The following is a 20,822-nucleotide window of genomic DNA, read 5'->3' on the forward strand; positions in this document are numbered from 1 at the left end:
GATATTAAATAAATGAGCTGCTCATTTAATCAAATCTCACTTCATTTCAGTAAAGATAACAAAATTTGTTTTTATTAATATTTCTTGGGGGAAAAAGAAGCATCTTTATGCACTTATGTGTCACTTTGCCCATTTCTATGCCTTTCATGGATGGGACTCATGACCAGGAGCAACCTTTGAATGGTAGGTTAGGGTTCATTCTCTTTTTGACATAAGAGCCAATGACAAATATCAGACCACTGGTGCATAGAAGTAGGGAGACTCCCTAGTTACTCAAAGAATGTGGTTGACACTGAATACATTATGGTCCAATTATATTTCTTTTCAGAGTGGCTTAGATGAGCAAATGAAAGCTGAGATTACCAAGTCTGCAAATTCTTCTGAAAATACTCCCTCTTTTGTGTGGCAGTGGTTTCCAAAATGGGGAAGAGAGAGAGCATCCTAGGGAATATGTGAAATAATATTAGAGTATGAGAAAAAGAATTAGAACTTTTATTATATTTATTTTTATCTTTTTAGTGCATAGTTTTGAGTATGTTTTATAATGTATGTATATTCATATATATGATACATTTATAAACGTGTGTGTGTATATGTGTGTACTGCTTAAAAACGTTTACTGAGGGGAACTATTGTTGTAGGAGGGCTTTGGAGGTAGATCTAGGTTAAATCTCCCTGGTACCTTTGTGATTTGTGGTTCCTAGTAATTTATGAATTTTTAGTTTTCCTAGGGAAGCAAAGAGGAGAGAGCAGGGGATTCTAGTGCGAACACTGCCATGAACTTACATTTAATTTAAGAGTGTGGTCTTGGAGGATTTACCTCATTTTTATGAGCTACATTTATCTCATTCCTTACTCACAGACTGGGAGGAATAATACTACCTTCTTGAAAAAGTTATTGTGAGGACTAAATAAAACACTGTTTCCAATTTAGTTCTCTTTTCTTTCTGGTTTCAGGTAGAGAGGTAGTGTTTTAAGTTGTGTGTTTTAGATTGAGCTTACTGCCTTGCTAGGGCTCCTTCATGCCCTCTGTCTCAGTGGCTTCCTCCTGTTTGGTGACTCTCAGGGAGCAATCAGTTGGGAGGAATGGGTTCAAGTCCCAGAATTACCATCACTTACCAGTAAGTGAATGGTCAGCTAGTGTTGATTGAGTACCCTGCCATGTGTCCAACACCTGTTTCATATGATCTATTCCTCATGGCATCCCCAAAGGGGTTTGAGAATTTCTTCCTTTTTCAGATGAAGAAGCTCTAGAGCAGCACTGCCCAGTAGAACTTTCTGTGATGATGGAAACATTCTATACCTCTGCTGTCCACAGTGTAGGCACTAGCTTTGTGTGGCTGTCAGGCATTTGGGATGTGGCTACTGTGACTAAGAATCTGAGTTTTAAATTGTATTTATTTTTAAATAATTTCAATTGCCACATGTTGCTATTGGCTACTGGGTTGGACAGCACAGCTCTAGAGATTGCTGGGAGATCACAGTACTCCAGAGAGAGGTTTAAAAGAAAATAAATCAGAAATAACATTGCAGAGCAACAACAAAAAAGTCCATTAGTAAGTGATAAACTTTGAAGAATTCCAGAGAGAAAGCAGCAAGATGTGGATTAACAAAGGAAGGATGTCCCATCACATGTAGCAGAGCACTGTTGTTAGTGGGGAGCTGTTCTGGAACATTCCAAACTTGCAATCAGAGGACACACAGAGTATAAGGGGCTCTGGGCTGTCACCAGGTGATGAGTAAGAAAATCAGTCCAGGGCCAGTAGCCTCCCTCACTTTCCAGTGTGGCTCCAGGCTAAGGGGCCAGAAAGTCTGGGAGATCCCACAGAGAACTAATGACCTCCAGAGGGGCTGGGAGTGCCACACCCAGGAGACAAGTGCCACAGCACACACCTAGCAGCAGGCTCCTCCCTGTCCTACAATCTCTATGCGAAAGCACCTTTAATCAGAAGTAGTATCCACCAAGAGGTCAACAGGAATCCTCAAATAAAATGATAAACATATAGCCAAGAATCACCAAAAGATTTGAAAATCTAGCACCATGAAGGAGAAACATTAAACTCAACAAAGAACCAATATTCAGGAAAACAGAATTAATAGAGAAAACAGAAGAAGACTTCTCCCAAATTGTTAACATTATAATTAATATCCTCAGAGAGATTAAAGATAACACATCATTCCAAAAGCAAGGATAGGCTATATGAAAAAAAATAGATATCTTAAAAATTATAAATGTATGGATGAAATGTGAATTATTAATAGTTCTATGTAAGACCGAGCTAAGGAATCCTTCTTGAATAAACATAAAAGAACAAAGAAATTGGTCCTAGTGAAAGTGTGCTATGCCTTTCAAGTAATGAAGCACCTCTTTTATCTGGTCTACATATTGATGTTCTATTTAAGATTATCTATAGAAAAAGCATTCTGATGCCAAAAAAAAAAAAAACCCACAAAAGCTTGAAAGCCACTATCCTAGAAGACTTATAAAGTCCTTCCTAGCTTGAACTTTCTAGGGTAATCATGATTGCCTCAGTTCTGTGATGAACACGCTGTTCCATGAAGACACAGACCAGGGATGTCCTACAGCAGGCTGTGTCATGGTCATCTTTGCGAAATTGCCACAACCACGTTGGCAATGAAATGTTCCATCATTCAACCAGTCGCTTTGCAGGCAGGTAAGTGACAGACTCGTACGACTGATCTGGAGGGAAGAGTCTAATAAACCTCCTGGTCGGGTTCTACCTACAGCTAACCACAACATCCGAGTCAACGCGGGTGGACGGCACCTGAGCCTGAGAAGCAGATGGCCTGAGTTCCACTGCCTGTGCCTCAGTTTCCCCATCCATCACATAAGAAGTTGGTCTTTAAATCTCCAAACTTCTTGTCAGGTCTTAAATTCTATAATTTGTGTCAGTCCATGATGCTTGATCAAGCCAAACGGTGTGAATTCCAGACAAAGTGAAATTAAATCTCCAAAGAAAATGTGGGTCTACAGAGACTTATGAAGGCTCTGTGATGTTATGCCCTGCTGTGTCAAGTTCTTAAATAGAGAAAGATGATGGACAATGTAACTCAAAACTTTTGAGAGGAAACTTTTCTTCATAGGGCAGGAGGAGCGACAGGTTCCTGGTGATTAGCTGACCTTTCTGCCCTCAAAGTTTCTTTGAGGAGATTATCTAAGTATCATGTCAGACACCCGTCACACGTATTTTTAGCTCTGCATTCTCTTCAGGAGTGTGCTGGCCTACGGCTCAGAGTTCCCGAGGGCTCCCAGATATGACTCATGATTCACGCAGGTACCTTGCATTGACTCCCAGGAAAGCCAGTGAGTGGGGTGGGCGCCAGGAGAAAGGCTTTCAGATGTGAAATCCTTTGCTCTTGTTCCCATTTGAACCACTTGATCAGAAATTTACATACTCCATAAATCGGCCCCTTGGTGCTATAAACAACTGGCAATTAAAATAGAACCCAAGTGATATTGTTCTCCAAGAGGCTCACAGCTGGCTTGGGGGGGGGGGAACAAAACTCAGGGATTTGGTCACAGGCTATTTTCAGCCTCTGATAGCAGTTGTGTTACTCATGTCTCATTCACCCTCTCCCCTCGGCCTCCCTCCTGCCCTCCCCTGAGCAGGCCAAGACTGGTGACAGTCTCTATATATTTAAGAGCACGAGAGCCCCCCTTACTCAGTTGAGCCGAACAGAGACCACATTGGCAGGTGAGCGGAGTGAAGCAGGCATCTGGGCCGGGTGTGGGCTGGCGTGGGGGCTGGTTGGGACTAGAAAGTGTCGCATAGAGGAAGGGTGTGTTTCATGTCCCAAGTGCCAGCATTCGCTCTAGTTCAGTGCAAGGAGGTTCAAATTACACTTGATTCTGGTGTGGATCTAGTAGAGGTTAAAAGATTTGTAAATTCCTAAAAAGATGATTAATATTTGGGGGTTCAAGGGAAATTCATAGAGAAATGAGTATGGGATTATTTTTGGTGTGAAACTACTTTCATGGTGGAGTAATGCTCCCTATTGTCTTAGGTAGGATGGCAGGAAAGAGAGACAAGAGAATATAGCTCTGAATATCCAGTGGGCGGCTAACTTTCAACAGACCTGTGTCTTGTCCTAGAACCACCACGTAATTAGTGGATGAGAGACTTTGAGAAAGTCCCTCAGGGTCTTGGTCCCCACCTCTTCAAGGATGTATATAAACTGGTGACAGTTTTCTAAACTGTAAAGGATTACGCAGATACAAAGCGGTTGTAATAGACGCAATACAGACAACAGCGTTCCTGTGCTCTAACTATGCTTTTGAATCGTGCTATTCCAAAGGTGTGGGCAAATGACTGAGATTTGGGGTTTGTTGGTTTAAAATAATTTTACATCCCGAAGATGTTCAGCAACAGGCTTGCTTTTAATCAATTAAAATTAAGCAAAACTGGACCCAAAAAAGACATCGCTATGTTGAAAGTCCATTAAAAGCTTTACTAAATGGGAAGATAATTCGCAGATGTGGGTGAGGGGTGATTTCCAGTGTTTCTTCCAAGTTTCAGTCAAGGGTTTTTTTTTTTAAATATCCCAGTGGATGATGGGCAGAAGTGAGATTGAGGCTAAGAAGTCGTTTTAAGCAGTGGTCTCAGCAGAAAGGCTGTTGAAAGAGCAGGGCTGCTGCCTCTGATTCCTGCTTCACCCTGAGCTGGGACAGTGACTCTTCCAAGAGGGAGGAGAGTCAGGTGACGGGTCTGAGGAAACTCATCTCCGGCATACAAGTCAATGCAGTGTGACAAGCACACATTGACCGTCCCCTGCAATGGGGCTGGAGGGAGGTCGAGGCAGCCCTGTGCAGGGAAGGTGGGCATGAACAGCAGGAGGGATGGGGAAATAGAGGGGGCTTGTGCCATCAGTTTATTTGGAGGACTGAATCTCAATACTGGGTACATCTAGTTTATCACAATTTATGCAAAACTGCTTTATGACCCAGAAAATGTGAGGGACTCTTGGGACTTGGCGTTGGGTCCTTTCTGAATGACTCGGCCAGTTGTGGTCTGTGGAAATGAGCCGGCTGTGAGGCAGGAGATGCAGCTGATTCCCAGGGCTTGGCGCCCTCCCCGGGGCGGACACACAGGTGCTCTGCAGCCCAGATGGGACGCACAGGCCACCCGTCAGAGCCAGGGAGCCAGGCAGCGGCGTGGGGAGGCGGGGAGGGAGCGAGGGGAAGGAAGAGTGAGCAGCAGCATCCACAAGGCAAACAGCCAAAATCCTCTCAGAGAAAGTGGAGACAGAGTCTTGGTGGAACACAAATTCAGAAATCCTGGGAACTTTGAGGAGAAAACCAAGAGCTTTAGTTATAGAGTCGGTTCAAATTATAGCTCTGAATATCACTTAACTTCTTGGAGTTTCCATTTTCTGGACAGCACAATTAAGGTCAGGCCACCTATATAAAAGGGGTTTGTGGAATCGAATGAGATAAAATATGGGAAAGCATGTTGTAAAGTTTAACGAAACTGTGCAAATGTGCAAGGCCTTTGAGAAAAGGCACGGAGACAAACCCAGTGGGTTTTGGGAGGATTTCCTGCCAAGTACACGTGCAATGATAAAAGTCCAGAGGTCAGAGTGGGTGACAAGCTGACCAGGAGTAAGAAGACAATTGATTTGTTTACAAGAGGAAGGACACAGAACTAGGAATATAATACATGTAAAACACAACTGCTGAGGCAGGACTTCCAATGACAAGTTCAGATGTTTGGGAACACTATATGTTGAGGGTTGGGCTTCACGGTCAAAGAGAAACTTGATGCAAATGTGGAAAACCTGCAGTTATCCTCTCGGTGAAGACACGCAGGAAGGGAGACAGCAGTGATCTCGAGGGCTGTAGGGGTCAGAGCCTGTTATGAGCTGCGCTGTGGACCTCATCAGGGGGAAATGGCCTGCTATGACTTGATAGTTGTTCACTGCCCTGGGCAGGTGTGGGACAAGTATTAGTTTATTTAACTGTCACAAAACGTCCTGCAAAAAAGTCATTCTCCAGTGGAAGAAACTAAAGTTCAAGAAAGCATCGCCATCGCCCAGGGTCACATGCCTTAGAAGCGGCAGAGCCAGCACATAACCTGGGGTGCGATGTGATCTTTAAAAATAAATTGTGAAGGTCAGAATAGAACAAAGAGTGAGCTTTGGAGAGGAAAAGGCAGCCACACTTCAGAGATAATTTCAGAAAAGGTGTAATATGGCCATGAGTTACAGCCTTGGTTTAACGGGCGTGTCTCTAGTGTCTGAGTTTTAAAAGGGTGAGAGCTGACACTCAGGTTTATCTCTGTGCTGACAGTGAGCAACCTGTGTTTCCCAGGCTTTGTGAAAGGGCCTCTGGCTGGAGGATTTCATCCATCTGGGTTCAGAAGCTTCGAAAGAAGCCACTGACCTTGAGTGTCTCGCACTGGGAGCTGAAGGGCATGGCCTTCCCTGGGCCACAGGGCCCCTGCATAGACGGGCTGCTTCCAGCTGGATCCAGCCCGTGGGTCCCACTCTCCCTGGCCTGCTCACACCTGTCGCCGGGTGTGGCACACTCTGAAAGCTGAAAACCAAAGTTGATTCATAGTCTGAACTGGAAGGACCATGGAGAAGAAGCAGGGAGAGATTTTATTGTTTTAAGAAAATAGATTTGAAAACGGGAGATAAATAATACTAACAGCAATAGCAATAATGCAAGCAACTAAAATTATTAAATGCCTGCTATGTATTAAGTAGTTATATACAGTATGTAAGCTATTATCTTATTATACCTGAAGACAACCTTCTCAGACAAGCCTTCTCATCCAGGCTTCACATGCATGAGGACCCTGGACTCGGAGAATTTGAGCCATTGGCCCAAGGTCCAACAGTTACTGTTTTTGAACCCCAGCTTGTTTCTTTCCAAAGCCCATGCTTTTTCACTATGCCATGCCATCTTTCCCGAATTAAGAGAAGACTAGAGAGAGATCATGTTTGAGAGGGGACACCACTGGGCAGTATTCCTGCAAGGTGAAGCTTTGATTGCTGTTCAGATCCTTAAATCTGTCTCAGGGCTTGAAGGACCCTTGAAGGGGCTTCAGTGCATGGCAGCCACTTGGACATCCATTCTCACCCACGCTGAAATTCAACAGTGTGAGAGAACTCTCCAACTCAAGGGAGCCCTCTCCATGTTTACACAGTGCTGGCTCTTAGAAAGTCCTGCATTTTACTGAGTCGCCTTCAGTCTCCCTGTTACTCTCACCTGTGAGCAGCCTCTCTGTCCCACGGAGAGCCCATGGGTCTGTCACACCTCAGTTCCCATCAACAGGGAAGTTTGGTTAATGGAGGTGTTGACCCTTGTCCCCTCTTCAGTGTTGTGAGCAGGAGCATGATATATAGAAGCAGCTTAACTGGGCTTTGAATTGCAGCTTTGCCACCTACTAGCTGTGTGACCTTGGACAAGCTACTTAAGCTCTCTGTTCAGTTTCCTCATCAGCAAAATTGGGGATAACAACATTTGCTCTGCAGGGCTGTTGTAAGTATTAAAGATAATTTACATGAAGCAACTGACAAATAGTAAAAGATAAATAGTAACTAATATTGATCTAAGAACACAGCTTCAAAGTCAGAGAAACCTAAGATTCAATTTAGCCTTGAGACACATACCAGTCATGTGACTTTGGGCAAGTGATGTAATTTCCCTAAGCCTCCATTTCCCCATCTGTAAAGTAAATGTTCTAAGAGCGCCTACGGTGCCTGGCCCCAGGGCTGTGCTCAGACACATTAGCGTCAATAATAACGTTATTATAATAGTAATGATGGTGAGTATCACTTAGATTCCACGTTTGTGTTCCTATGATCCAAAATCTTTGTCTCGGCCAGTGTAGACAATTTAACTCACTGTATGATATGGAATTAGGCATCTATTAGGATGACAAAGTGAATCAGCACTGAGCTGAAAACAGCAGCATTGTGGCATTGTCACTTAAGGTCTCTACTAAAAGTCATGGCTGAATGTTCCCTCCCAGGTTCTTTAATGGACCCTACAAAGAAGAAACCGAATCACTAAGTACCCATTTTATGTATCCTACCACTTCTGCCCTAAGGCATCATCTTACAGTTTCATAGTTGGTAGTGAAAAAGAGAGAGAGAGAGAGAGAGAAAGAGAGAGAGAGAGAGAGAGGAGGGAGGGAGGGAGGGAAAATAAGAGGAAGAGAGGAAGGAAGCAAGAAAAGAAGGAAGGATTGGATTAGGAAGAATTTACCCAAGACATATAGTTTGGTTATTCTTTTAAAATTCAGATTGATAACTGACGACTTAGAGTTGTGGCATAACTAATTACCTCTTATATATTATAATCCTCTACAGTTTACAAAGTGATTTGATAGTACTTGAACTGATACGATTCTCCCAGCAATAGTGAGCTAAAAGAGACTATTGCCCCCATTTTAGCTAGGGTACTGAAGTTCAGAGAGGTTAAATAGTTTTCCCAGATCACACAGCTTTGAAGAGACAAGATGGAACTATAACTCTGGCCTCCTGCATCTATCTGATCCAGTACATTTCCCACCCACCCACTGAAGCGCATTCCCAGTGTAGTCTCTTCCACAGCATTGAGTCTACACCGGGTAGTCTCTCGCTGGGATCTGGGTATCCAAGTCTGGAGTCTGACCTCTCCCAGGCTGATGCAGCAGGGCTCCCCATTCTGTCTCATCCACATAAATTCCCGACTGTCGCCCATTTCAATCCTGACCCACGACTTGCCTGTGATAGCATAGCCATCTCAGGGGCTGGCCCAGAGAGTAGTGCCAGGTGGTGTGATGGAGATTGTGACCCAGGTGACAAATGCGGCTGAGTGACGGGCAAGCCTATATTTGGTGTCCCACCTTCAATGACCCTTGCCAGTACCAGGCAACACTGATAAACAAATGGCCCATCCCTTGGTACCTTGCCAGGGTAAACTCACATTCCAGGCCTGGCTAGGGGAGTGTTGAGACACAGGAATTCCAAAGCCACGCTGGGGGCTAAAAGGTTATATATGTAAGCCAAGAACTAAATGGGATTTCAAATCATAGTTACTTAATTAATAGCACTGTGGTGCTATTTGAATAAGCTGAAGTGAAGTGAGTAACAAGGCTTTGCCTTTGAGTAACTTTCGAATACTACTTTAAATTCCATCATATGCCCATGACCTTCCTATGCAGGAGACAATATTATCAACATTTTTCACCCAAGTTCAATGTCACAAGGTCAATATTAGAATCCGTATCTTTAGATTCAGGATGCTTTAAAACACCCTCTGCTTTTTGGCCAAAGAAATCAAAGACATCTGTGTTAAGCCTCGGTAGTTACATTCCCATCTTCAGAAATGGAAATATCTGTTAATAGGATACTTACAGATTTCTATTTTGGGTCATAAGTCCTGATGATGTATGTATGTCAGATATTTATGATCACTTAAATACAACCTGTGCTAGGATACATTAGCTCGTGAAGAAGGTATTATGTGTAATCTTATTCTTATTTTAAAAAGGATGCCTAGGCATTGCTGAATATAAAAATAATGTGTGTGTGTGTGTGTGTGTGTGTTTCCATCCCCCAGGAGGTATATCTGTCTCCCACTAACTTGCAGGACATGCAATGAATCCTCCACTGAAGATCTGAAATGAGAAATATGACCTAGGGTTGTTTTCATTGAAATTTTCTACATCATTAATTTTACAAGTGTCACTGACATGTTCCTTGATAAAATATATTAAATTTCTCCTCTATTTTATATCACGTTGAAACTCAGGACCAAAATGAATATGAGCAAAATTATGTGATCCTACTCTTTTCTAGAAAATGTATTATCTTTAATGAAAGAAAAATGGATCTTAGAAAAAGAAGATAGCTAAGAAAATACCCATAAATATTTGCTTTTTTAATGCTACAGCTTCATTCTAAATGAGGAGGTCAGGCAATCTTAAAAATCTATTCTGGGCTGGGCACGGTGGCTCACACTTGTAATACTAGCATTCAGGGAGGCTGAGGCAGGAGGATCGCTTGAGTTCAGGAGTTCAAGACCAGCCTGAGCAAGAGTGAGACCCCATCTCTACTAGATATAGAAAAATTAGCCAGCATGGTGGCATGCACCTGGAATCCCAGCTACTTGGGAAGCTGAGGTAGGAGGATCACTTGAGCCCAGGAGTTGGAGGTTGCTGTGAGCTAGGCTGATGCCACGGCACTCTAGCTCAGGTAACAGAGTGAGACTCCATCTCAAAAAAAAAAAAAAATCTATTCCAACCCTGAAAGTCTATAGTTTAAATGGAGCCCAAAATAAACAATTTGGGCTCTTTTAGGGGATATTAAGGCCTCTATGCCTTTCTGCTTGCTCCTTTTTTCTGTGTGAATGTCTTTTCCCTTTATCTCTATCTGGTGAACTCCTGTTAACTCTTTAAAACCCTGTTTGAACGTGATCTCTGCTGTGACCCTCCAACAACTCACTGCTTTCACCCCTAGCCTAAATGTATCTGGCCAGTCCCTCATTGGGTTTCCATAGCACTTCTCATAAGACTCTGCTCTGGTACACAGTATTCTGATTTCTCCCCAACTTCCTCACTAGAATATGGGGCTGTCAATGCTGGGGGACACAAATTACTCATTTTTATAAGTTTTCCTCCCTTAATCCTTCACTGAATACCTACTGCAGTGCTTGATACACGAGAGGTTAGGTAGTAAATGCCTGGTGAATGACTGAGTGAATGAGAGCATGGATATAGGCTTGATTCCAGGCCTTTCAACTCAAAATCCATTATTCTTTCCATTATACTAAACAACCTGAACTATAGAAACACTAAATGTTTCCTTTTTAAAAGTTATTTTCTATAATTTCACTGAATAAACATAAGAGCCAGCTTCTATGAGAGGAAGGATAGGATGTTCCTAGCTAATCTCACGGCTTCTCTAAGTGGGAAAAGCTCTTTGGGGGATATTTGGATAGCAATGTGCCCTTCAGTCCCAGTATCAGGTTCAATGGTCTGTTTGCTATTTACTTTCTGTTTCTTAGCAAAAAACTGTCTTTGTTATGCGACTGTGAGAGACAATCTGGACCAGTTGACCCAGGAGGGCTTAGTGTTAATCGCTAACTATTATAAGAAGGTGACTGGCTTCCCAGAAGGGAAAGAGAAGGTCAGAAGCAGCCACTCAGAATGGCCTGACAGTGTTTAGTGTCAATGACAAGATGACACACCAGGCTTCTTAGAAACCAAAGGATCCCCGTGGAAATTCAGGTCCCCTGAGCAGCTGGCAGGATTCTAGAAATTTCATTGCATATCAATGTCTTATTTCAGTTGTGCTCTGGGGGAAACTGAAAATTTAGATTCATATACACATAAGATTCATTCACACACAAAATTCAGACACACAGACACAGAAAGAACATTATTTTTTAAATCCTCTTTTCTAAGTAATAGCTCTTAAGCATAATATTCTAGTGAGGAGACAATGACAGCATGCAGGCTGCAGCTATCAGCAGCTCCTTGCAACAGAACATCTCCAGGGTGCAGAAGGACACGCCAGTACCGTGGTCCAGCTCCTGTCTGGCACTGGGAACTTAGTCAAGCACTTTCCTGCACATCATGTCTTCTGGTTCTCTAAACCTGCGGTCCCCAACCCTCGGGCCATGGACTGGTACTGTTAGGGACCCAGCTGTCCCCACTGCAGTCCGTGGAAAAATTGATTGTCTTCCTAATGAAACTTAGGAATGGGGGCGGGGTATGCATAGCAGGAAGTGAGCCACAGGACAGCATTACAGCCACTCCCCATCACTGCATCACCACCTGAACTCCTCCAACCTCCCCCCATACCTCTACCCCATCCATGGAAAAATTGTCTTCCATGAAACTGGTCCCTGGTGCCAAAAAGGTTGGGGACCACTGCGCTAAAGAACACTGTAAAGCAGCAAGGAAAAGAATGGCTCCCTTCATTGTATAGGCGGGAAAACCGATGTAAGGAGAAGCTTTGTGGTTGATTCATCCTGGTACACACAGCAAGTGGAGGGTAACTGGGAGCAGAAGGTTGGTTTCCAGCCTACTGACAGGGCATAGTGCTGACATATCTCACTGCCTGGGTGATGGTGCTCTTAAAAAGGAATTCATCGATATGAGGAATAACTCTAAACAGGAGATCTTATATATATTTCTATCAGCAAGATAAGCTAAGACTTTGCTACCCAAGAGGTAGTCTGCTGCCAGCAGCATCAGCATTGCCTGGAGGCTGTTAGAACTGCAGAATTTCCTGCCTCTCCCCTATCTACCAAACCAGAATCTGCATTTTAGCAAGGTCCAAGGTGACTGAGAAGCATTGAGCTAGATACGAAGAGAATACCATTTTTCTAGGTGACTCCCACTTCTGATGGAATAATTTTTTAAACTTTAGATGGAAAAATAATAATATTCAATATTTATGTATAATTTTATGTACACAAAAGTAGCCCATTCATTCCTCCCAAGAACCCCGTGAGATGACATAAGGGCAGATGTTATTGAAATTTAAAAGAAGTGGAAACTGAGTCCCAAAGTGGTAAGTGATCACTCAAAACCATCTGAGTGGTTGAGCTTATTCAATGACTAGCATGCAGTAGCTATTTGATGAATGAATGAATGAATGAATGAACCACCAAACAAACTGGGCTGGATCCTGGTCTTCAGACCATTGCATTATTAGGGACTGGTTTAATCCTGGGGCCATCTAAATTTAGGGTATTTGCTTTATATCCTGTTAGACTTGACTTTGGTCAGAGAGTCTTCAAGATGCCAAACTGGGGCGGAGGTGCAAAATGTGGCGCCTGCGACAAGACCGTCTATCACGCGGAGGAAATCCAGTGCAATGGAAGGAGTTTCCACAAGACCTGCTTCCACTGCAGTGAGTTGGGTGACCGCCACGGGACCCCTCACAGGCAGAGGGCATTGCAAGTTCACAGTTAACCACAGATGCTGTCAGGCAGTGGTTCCCACTGTGCGGTCCCGGGATCGGCAGCATCAGCATCCCCTGGGAACTTGTTAGAAGTAGAACTTTTGGGCCCACCTAAGATGCGAGGGTGCTCCCCCAACTCAAAGTCAGCACAAGCTGGCCTGCCACCGCTCTCTGCGGGTAAAACCTTGACCCAGTGGCGACATGGACAACATGTGACTTTCTCTGGAAAGGAAGCCAGTGTTTATCTGGAGCCAGGGTGGAGTTGGCACTCTGTGCTGCCCCCGCTGGCCAGCTGTCACCTGAAGCCAGCTGTGACCGGTCCTGCCTAAGAAAGAACCTGTGTCAGGCAGGTGGCAGCAACACGTGCCAACTCCATAAGAGACAGAAAGGGAAGCGTTTCAGGGCCTGGGCACCAGCAACTTCATAAAGGGAGTCTTGACCATCACCTGCCAGACACAGATTCACAAATCTCAAAACTAGGGGGAGCTTTGAGACCCTGTGGTCCCCCCTGAGAGTCTGGCTCTGCCTGACTCCTGTGACTTTGAAGAAGTCATTCTTACCTCCAAGCCCAGGTCACAGGCACCTGCAGCAGAGCCAGGCACCTTCAGACTCCCAGTCCAGTGCTCTTTGCATGACTGCATTCTGCAGTGTCTCCTGGCAGCTAGTCCTGTTTGGGGAAAAATCAGCTGTGGCTGTGAAATGGCTACTTACCTTCTCTGCTTCCCTCCAATATGTCTGGCTTCAGGGCTAGCTTTGCTGGGTATTTGGGAGGCCCTCTCCCCATCTAGTCCCCCACTCACACCCCCATACCTCAGCCCAGTGGCTGCAAGGCACCCAGGTAGCTGCAAACTGTTTCAAACAGAACTCCATCTGCTAGGACACGGAAATACTCCATCCTTACGGTGCCAAACAGTAATGTTTTATCAGCTGCAGGAGTTTCCATTACCCCTTACCTCCCACAGCAAACGTAATTAGCATCAAAGAACAGGTGAACCACTGCTCTGAGTGATTGGGTTGGTGGAGTTAACTAATGTTTTGGGTTTTAATGACAGGTAATTGTTTTTAATTCATCTCATACATTCCTTGGATTCACCATTGTTATTACAATTATCCAGAATTCATTGCTCAAGAGAGTTTATTCCATAACTTTCTGGCTTTTGTCCAAAAACAGCCAGTGTTCTTTAAAAACAAAATGGGAGTGAGGGATATTGGAAAGAACACTGGAATTGGAGTAAAAAGGACTAGAGTTTGAGCCTGGGCTCTGCCGTGTACTAGCTGTGCGACTTTGGAAGGTCATTTCACCATTGTGAGCCTCAATTTCCCCATCTATGAAATACAGATGGTTGTATGTACCACACAGGTTGTTACAAGGGAGACACTGGGGTTCTTGATCTGGAAATCCAGCCTTCTAGGCCTTTCTATCAAGTAACATGCAGGAACCGGGGGTCGAGTCTGTCCCCATCACTACCTCCCTGCCTCCAGAACTGGACTAAAATAAAATTAGCCTCAGTGAATAGCGCGGTGCCCTTCAAAGGCCATGAAAAGTAAAGAAACTGCTTAATCCTGATTCTTATATGATGAAGAAATAAATAAGCTCCTCTCCTGCCTCAGCCTCTTCCTCCTCACCCCCCCAGATATGCGCGCGCACACACACACACACACACACACACACACACACACACACACACACTTCACTTCCCTGATGTCATCTGGGGTGAGACACTCAGGGACCTGGTCTTAGCAGGTCTGAGACCACACGCGTGGTTCCAGTGCCGGCCTCTGCCCCTTGCTAGCTGGGTCCCATTGCACCCAATTTCCTCATCTGTGAAATCAGGACTGTCTTGGAGTGTCCAATTCAGGGCAGATGCTCTGGTCAGGAATCAAAGTTGTATTCTTGTCTTGAGGGCCCCTCTGCTGGGTCTCTGGCACTGAGCACGGCATTGTGGGTGTTGGGAAGGGGAGAGATTCTCAACCCCAAGCCCCTGACCCTTCCTTTCCCTGGCAGTGGCCTGCAGGAAGGCCCTGGACAGCACGACAGTGGCGGCACATGAGTCAGAGATCTACTGCAAGACCTGCTACGGACGCAGGTACGGCCCCAAGGGCGTCGGGTACGGACAAGGCGCCGGCTGCCTCAGCACGGACACGGGCGAGCACCTCGGCCTCCAGTTCCAACAGTGAGTTACCGCCCTGCTCCCCTCCCTGTTAGAGTCTCCAATTATCAGGACAGTTCATTCTGTTCCCATAGCAACGTTTTCTGGAAGTGAGAGAATGGACTCTATTGTTGACTTGCCAACAATGGGAATACTCAGTCTGACCAAGGCTGAACAATGTGTCATCTCTCCAAAGACTCTCTTTAAATTATCTGTCTTTCTAAAGGGCAATTACTTTTACACCATGGCTCTTGGTTTGCATGTCAAGAGAAAACCCAGAATGTACAGATGTTCCATTGTTTGACCTTTGCAGAATCACATGGAGTCTCTTTTTTTCCCCTTTGAGAGTTTCTGTGTAAATCACATAAATATGGCAGGAAGCAATGGCCATTCTCTGCGTGCTTGTCATGAAAAGATTTCTTCCCTTAGGTTGTAAGATGACTAACGTCCGCATGGCAGGGGGAGTGTGTCTGCAGGATGGGCTGAGCTTCCGAATAAACAATCAATTACGATTATTCTGAGGGGCTCCCTGGCTGCCTGTGGCCAATACAGTGCTGAGTGCCCCCAGCATTATCCTAGGGAGCTGGGACATCACACTGGCTACCTCCACCCACCAGTCTGCTCCCCTTTGTCCACTTTCTCGGTGATCACACTGACCTCAGCCCAGACCTGAGGACAGTCTGATGGCCCCTGGCCCACAGCTACTGTCTGGCCAGCTGGCATCCAGGCTCAGCTCTGCAGTGGCAGTGGACACAAAGGCCCAGATCAACTGAGAAAGTGTCCCGCGGGGGGCCTGCCCCAGAGAGCACTTAGATGTCTGAGGAGTCATCCCTGTAAAAGAGAGTAACCCATGGGAGAGCCTGGAAAAGTGGGAGAACGTGTGATTAGTCATCTTAAGGAGAGAATTTCTCTTCATTCATTTTTCTCATTACTCTATCTCAGCTGGAGACTCTTCTCAAAGAAGAAAAGATGGTACCAACAGCATTCTCTGCCCCATAATAACTGCAGTTTGCTTTTCAACATTAGGGCTTCCTTGTGATGCTGCACACAGAGTAACAAGGCTCTGAAGACCTGGGGTCTCATCCCAGCCCCACCACTTACCTGAGCCGCCTGGCCCCAGGCAGTCGCCCCTCTGATCCTCCCTGTCCTGCTAGTTCCACTACTTTACTGGGCTGCGGCAGCTCCAGTGACATAATGCACGAGGAAGCACCAAAATATATAAGCACACCAGGGGTTATTACTGTGCATCTGATTTGGACATTGTTCCCCTGGAACAAGTGACCTTCAGATGCAGGATGACAGTGTGAATTGTGGTGAGGAAAGCATCAGTCCACTGGACTGTGGTTTGTCAGGAACTGGTCTGCAACAACTGTCAAGATCCCATCTTGCCCTGTAATTTTCACAACTCACTGCAGAAATGAAAACTGTGGCCTTCAAGATAACACAGAAAAACATAAACAAGCACAGCAGTAATAACAACACAACAAAGACAGCAACACAAGCTGACATACCCGGAACGCTTGCTAAGTACTTTACAGCAGAAAGGAAAAAATTAAACCATTTTAGCTAACATTCATTAGCTCTTCCTACATGCTGGGCAGGCACTGTTCTAAGTGCTTTACCTGTGTTGTCTCACTGAACCCTCTCGACAACGCTATAAGAAAGGCTCGCTCCAGGGTCACCCCCATTTTCCAGATGAGGCATCTGAGGCACATAGAAGTGAAGTAGCTTGCTCAAGGTCACACAGCTTGTACTGTGTGCCAAGGGAGGGAGGTCTACATTTCATTCATTTGCCTATTCTACCAGGTCCCCAAAGCAGGCACGCTCAGCCACCACCAGCAACCCTTCCAAGTTCACTGCCAAGTTCGGAGAGTCGGAGAAGTGCCCTCGATGTGGAAAGTCAGTCTACGCTGCCGAGAAGGTCATGGGAGGCGGCAAGGTAAGGCCTTCTGTGTGAGCCGAAGGGGATTTGCTCATCTCCGCCAGACCAGCGGGGAGGAATGAAGGAGACAGTAGGAACCGTGGGCAGGTGGGGCCAGGCTTCTCATTCTCCTTAGCTCCCAGAACCACTCTGGAAACCACACACCCTCACCCACTCTCCCAGCCCGGGACCATCACCTTGCAGGCTCGTGGAAAGCTAGAACTGGTGCAGTTAGATGCAATAAGCGTTAGCCCACTAGGCACCGAGCTAAAAGCTCCAGGGATACAAAGGTCCACACATCCCCTGCCCCTAAGTGTTCACAATCCTTCCAAAAAGATGTCAGCCCCTAACCACTGCCTACAGTAGCCTGCTGTAGGCACCACATCCGATGGATGTAGCGAACCCTCGCAGCAGGAAGAAGCATCCTCACTCGCAAATGCTGCTGCTCAGGGAAGGCATCAGATGTCTGAGACAATCATGCATTCTCGCTCTACAAGTTCCGGTTTCGGGCCCAAAGCCATGGTATTCACCAAAGGAGCTGCACCTGAGGAAAGAGAAAAATCCCGTTTACACTAAATGGGTGGAGGAGGAGCCATGGAGAGCATCTGGCTTCAAAGACAAGGGAATCTCCACCCAAGACCAGCCATTTGAAGACCTAAGAGAATCTCTAGGCTGAGGCAGGAACATCACTTGAGCCCAGGAGGTCAAGGCCAGCTGGGGCAACATAGCAAGACCCCATCTCAAAATTTAAAAAAAGAGTGAATCCTCTGGATAATTGCCTTATTTCTTTACTTTTTTCCTTCCTTAACTTTATATTCAATATAAACATTACCCACTGCTCCAAGCCCAAGTCCTTATCTGACCAATTTGTTCCTTGGATCTTTTTGGCCTGGGAAAGTCAAATATTCTGAAGGAATACATACACAAATCACCATGATAAATCCATTTACAGGGTTCTGAGAATTGCTAGCCAAAGCCATAGCACCTCATTTTCTCTAAACTCCTGGTAAAATTATTCTGGGGGCCCATTAGGTCAGTGAATGGCTAAGATAGTATAGTGGCACTTCTTTGCACGCTGCTGGTCATAGGACTTTAAATGGAAACAGAATGTGCTGCTCACCTCACTAAATATGCCACTCTTCTGTGCCCCCTAGCCCTGGCACAAGACTTGTTTCCGCTGTGCCATCTGTGGGAAGAGTCTGGAGTCCACGAATGTCACTGACAAAGATGGGGAACTTTATTGCAAAGGTAAGTGATTCCAGAGACTTTTTTGGGATATGTTTCCCAAAAAGGCTCCTGGGAGGGCAAGTTGCATCCACACTTAGAGGCCTGTCCGTGCCTGCTGGGAGGCATGGCTACTCAGCCCGGGCAGGGTTTGCGTACTCAGGATGAGAGAAAAACCACCTAGGGGAAAGCAATCCCCTGCCCAGCCAAGCTCTGGTCCTCTCCGTCAGAGCACCTGGCAGGGACCAGACGCTTGCAGATGCTCAGTGGTTCAGGGTGCCTGGGGGACAGAGGGAGAGGAGGAAACAGTGTTGCCTCTGGCCTTGGAAGAGCCTCAGGCCTGGATAGACAGCATCATAGTACCTTCCAAAAACCCAAATGCCCTCTGTCCACCTGTGTGGCAGATAAGGGTGACTGGAGGAGGGTGAACATTTGAGTTTATCACTACATATTTATCTCCTTCCTCCTTTCCTTCCCCTTCCTCCCCTCTCCCAACAGTTCTGTTTCTGATGCACATCACTTATTGATCACAGGGACAGATCTGGTTTCCTCATGGTCCTCACAGCTCTGCCCCTCACTGCATCCATAATCTCTTGGTCTTGTGTAGAGGTGGTAGAGACTTAGCTCCCTCCTGACACCATGGACACCATGAACGGAAGAGACACACTAGACCAAGGCCATGTGTCCTCAAGCCCAGAGCCTCCCCTAGGCCTATTCTGTTGCTTAGCAGAACTTCATCACTTGATGATGGTGCCTCAAGATCTCCAAATGCATATGTTGGAATGGAGCAGGGGAAAGCAATGGAGAGAGGTTAAAGGAGGACTTTATTACTCAAGACTAGGTTGCCAGAACTTTTCCCATGATGAGACTGGATGGGAACTAGCCCACTATCTGACAGATGGTTGCCATCTCCTGGCAGTAGAAGACATAGAAGGTCCTCAGCATTCATAGGCCATAATACCCTAAAATATTGCTGCAGTCAGGAGGAAAATCAACATGTAAACAAACAATCACATTGCAAAATGAAAAGAGCTTTAGTAGAGGAACATTCACAATGCAGTTGCCTACAAAACAGAAAGTAATCAGGTTGAGGCGGGGATGAGAAAGATGCCTTAGAAGACATGCTTCCTCTGGGGCTTGCAGGGTGAAAGTGGGGCATTCCAGGAACAGGGAGCTGTGATCACAAAGACACCGAAGCTGGGACATCATGGCTCATTCCAAGAACTGCTAGTGGTTCTGTGTGCCTGGAGTGTAGGAGGGAGGTGGGAGGTGGGAGACAGCAGGGGAGGAGGCTAGATGAGAGACATGCAGAGCCAGAGTACACTGAGTAAATGGGAAAATGTCTGTGAACAAACACAGTAAAGTGCAAATAAGTATAAACAATTTTATTAGTGGATCTAGGATAAGTAAAGTGCAATTTATTTAAAAGTTAACTTATATACATAAATTTACCAAAAGGGTGCGTCTAACAGGTAAAAGGATTGTGCCCAGACAACCCTGAAATAATGGTGCTAACCAATGTATTCTCTCTCCTCTCATCCCCTTCTCATCCAGTTTGCTATGCCAAAAATTTTGGCCCCACAGGGATTGGGTTTGGAGGCCTTACACAGCAAGTGGAAAAGAAAGAGTGAAAAGGTATACCACCTCTCAGATTTTTCATCAACCTAAAGCATTTGCCAAGTAATCCTACCCAGATGGAAACCATTCCCCACACAGCCTCTCATTTGTAGTTGGACAGTGTTTCTCTTCAAAAGTGATACTAGTCTCTTCTTAAAGTTAGGAGAGACCTTTGGACAAAACTTATATAAAATGTAATCTGTAACAAATGCTTTATTATTTACAATACGTGGGGTGGGAGAGGCAATAAATACATGTTTTAGTGGTATCTTGTATTGTCTCTGCATCTTTACTTTTGGATAAAGGGAAATTTTCAAAAAACATAGAGCTAGTTCAGAAAACTAGTTGCAGAGAATGTAATGAGTTTGGATGTCAACTGGGAAAGGCACGAGAAGGAAGAAACCACGGGCAAAGGAAGGCAGTCTTTCAGAAGCTGTCGGCTGAGTGTTTCCGAGTTATTGCTAATGGAGAAGAAAACAGGTTCGGGAGGAAATAGAGAACATGATAGCAAATTCTAAAGGGAAAATCAAAATTAATAAAATTGCTGAAGAGTTGATCCTTTTGTCCTATCACGAGCTATGTAATGTTATACATTTCGTGAAAATTCAGAAATGACAACAACGCGTGGCATTTGCTTCTGCATTATAAACAACATGAGGATGATTTTCTTTTATTCTAGGACAATTTCCTGGAGTTTAGCAATTTTCTTAAGACTTCTACGTCAAATTGCCAGCCTCATAAATGAAATGCAGCCAATTAGAAATGTCTTTCTCTGCTTCTTCAGCAAGTTCTCAGTAGCTCCAGTGCTTGTATCTTCTTAGGCTTTTACTTTTAACAACCACAGCATTTCTCCCACCACCCTGCAATTCTGAATTTTTTGGAGTAAATGAAAGCAAATGAAAATCTATCGATAAAAACTATGAAACACTAGGCTAAACCACAGGTTTTTCTATCCTCCAAGTCCCAAGAAAGGCTTTCTTTAGAAT

The 20,822-nt window shown here is 45.1% G+C and overlaps 1 protein-coding gene across 1 annotated transcript; it reads left to right on the plus strand.

Annotated features, from left to right (window-relative positions):
• The first annotated feature begins 3,612 nt into the window (after positions 1 to 3,612).
• On the plus strand, positions 3,613 to 20,104 carry CSRP3 (cysteine and glycine rich protein 3). The gene is made up of 6 exons (XM_012756732.3): positions 3,613 to 3,716; positions 12,734 to 12,873; positions 14,930 to 15,098; positions 16,881 to 17,013; positions 18,150 to 18,243; positions 19,774 to 20,104. The coding sequence occupies exons 2-6, from the start codon at positions 12,762 to 12,764 to the stop codon at positions 19,848 to 19,850; spliced, it is 585 nt and encodes a 194-aa protein (XP_012612186.1). The 5' UTR covers positions 3,613 to 3,716; positions 12,734 to 12,761; the 3' UTR covers positions 19,851 to 20,104.
• The last annotated feature ends 718 nt before the right edge of the window (positions 20,105 to 20,822 follow it).

This window comes from Microcebus murinus, chromosome 4 (genome assembly GCF_040939455.1).
Source record: "Microcebus murinus isolate Inina chromosome 4, M.murinus_Inina_mat1.0, whole genome shotgun sequence".
Taxonomy (NCBI): domain Eukaryota; kingdom Metazoa; phylum Chordata; class Mammalia; order Primates; family Cheirogaleidae; genus Microcebus; species Microcebus murinus.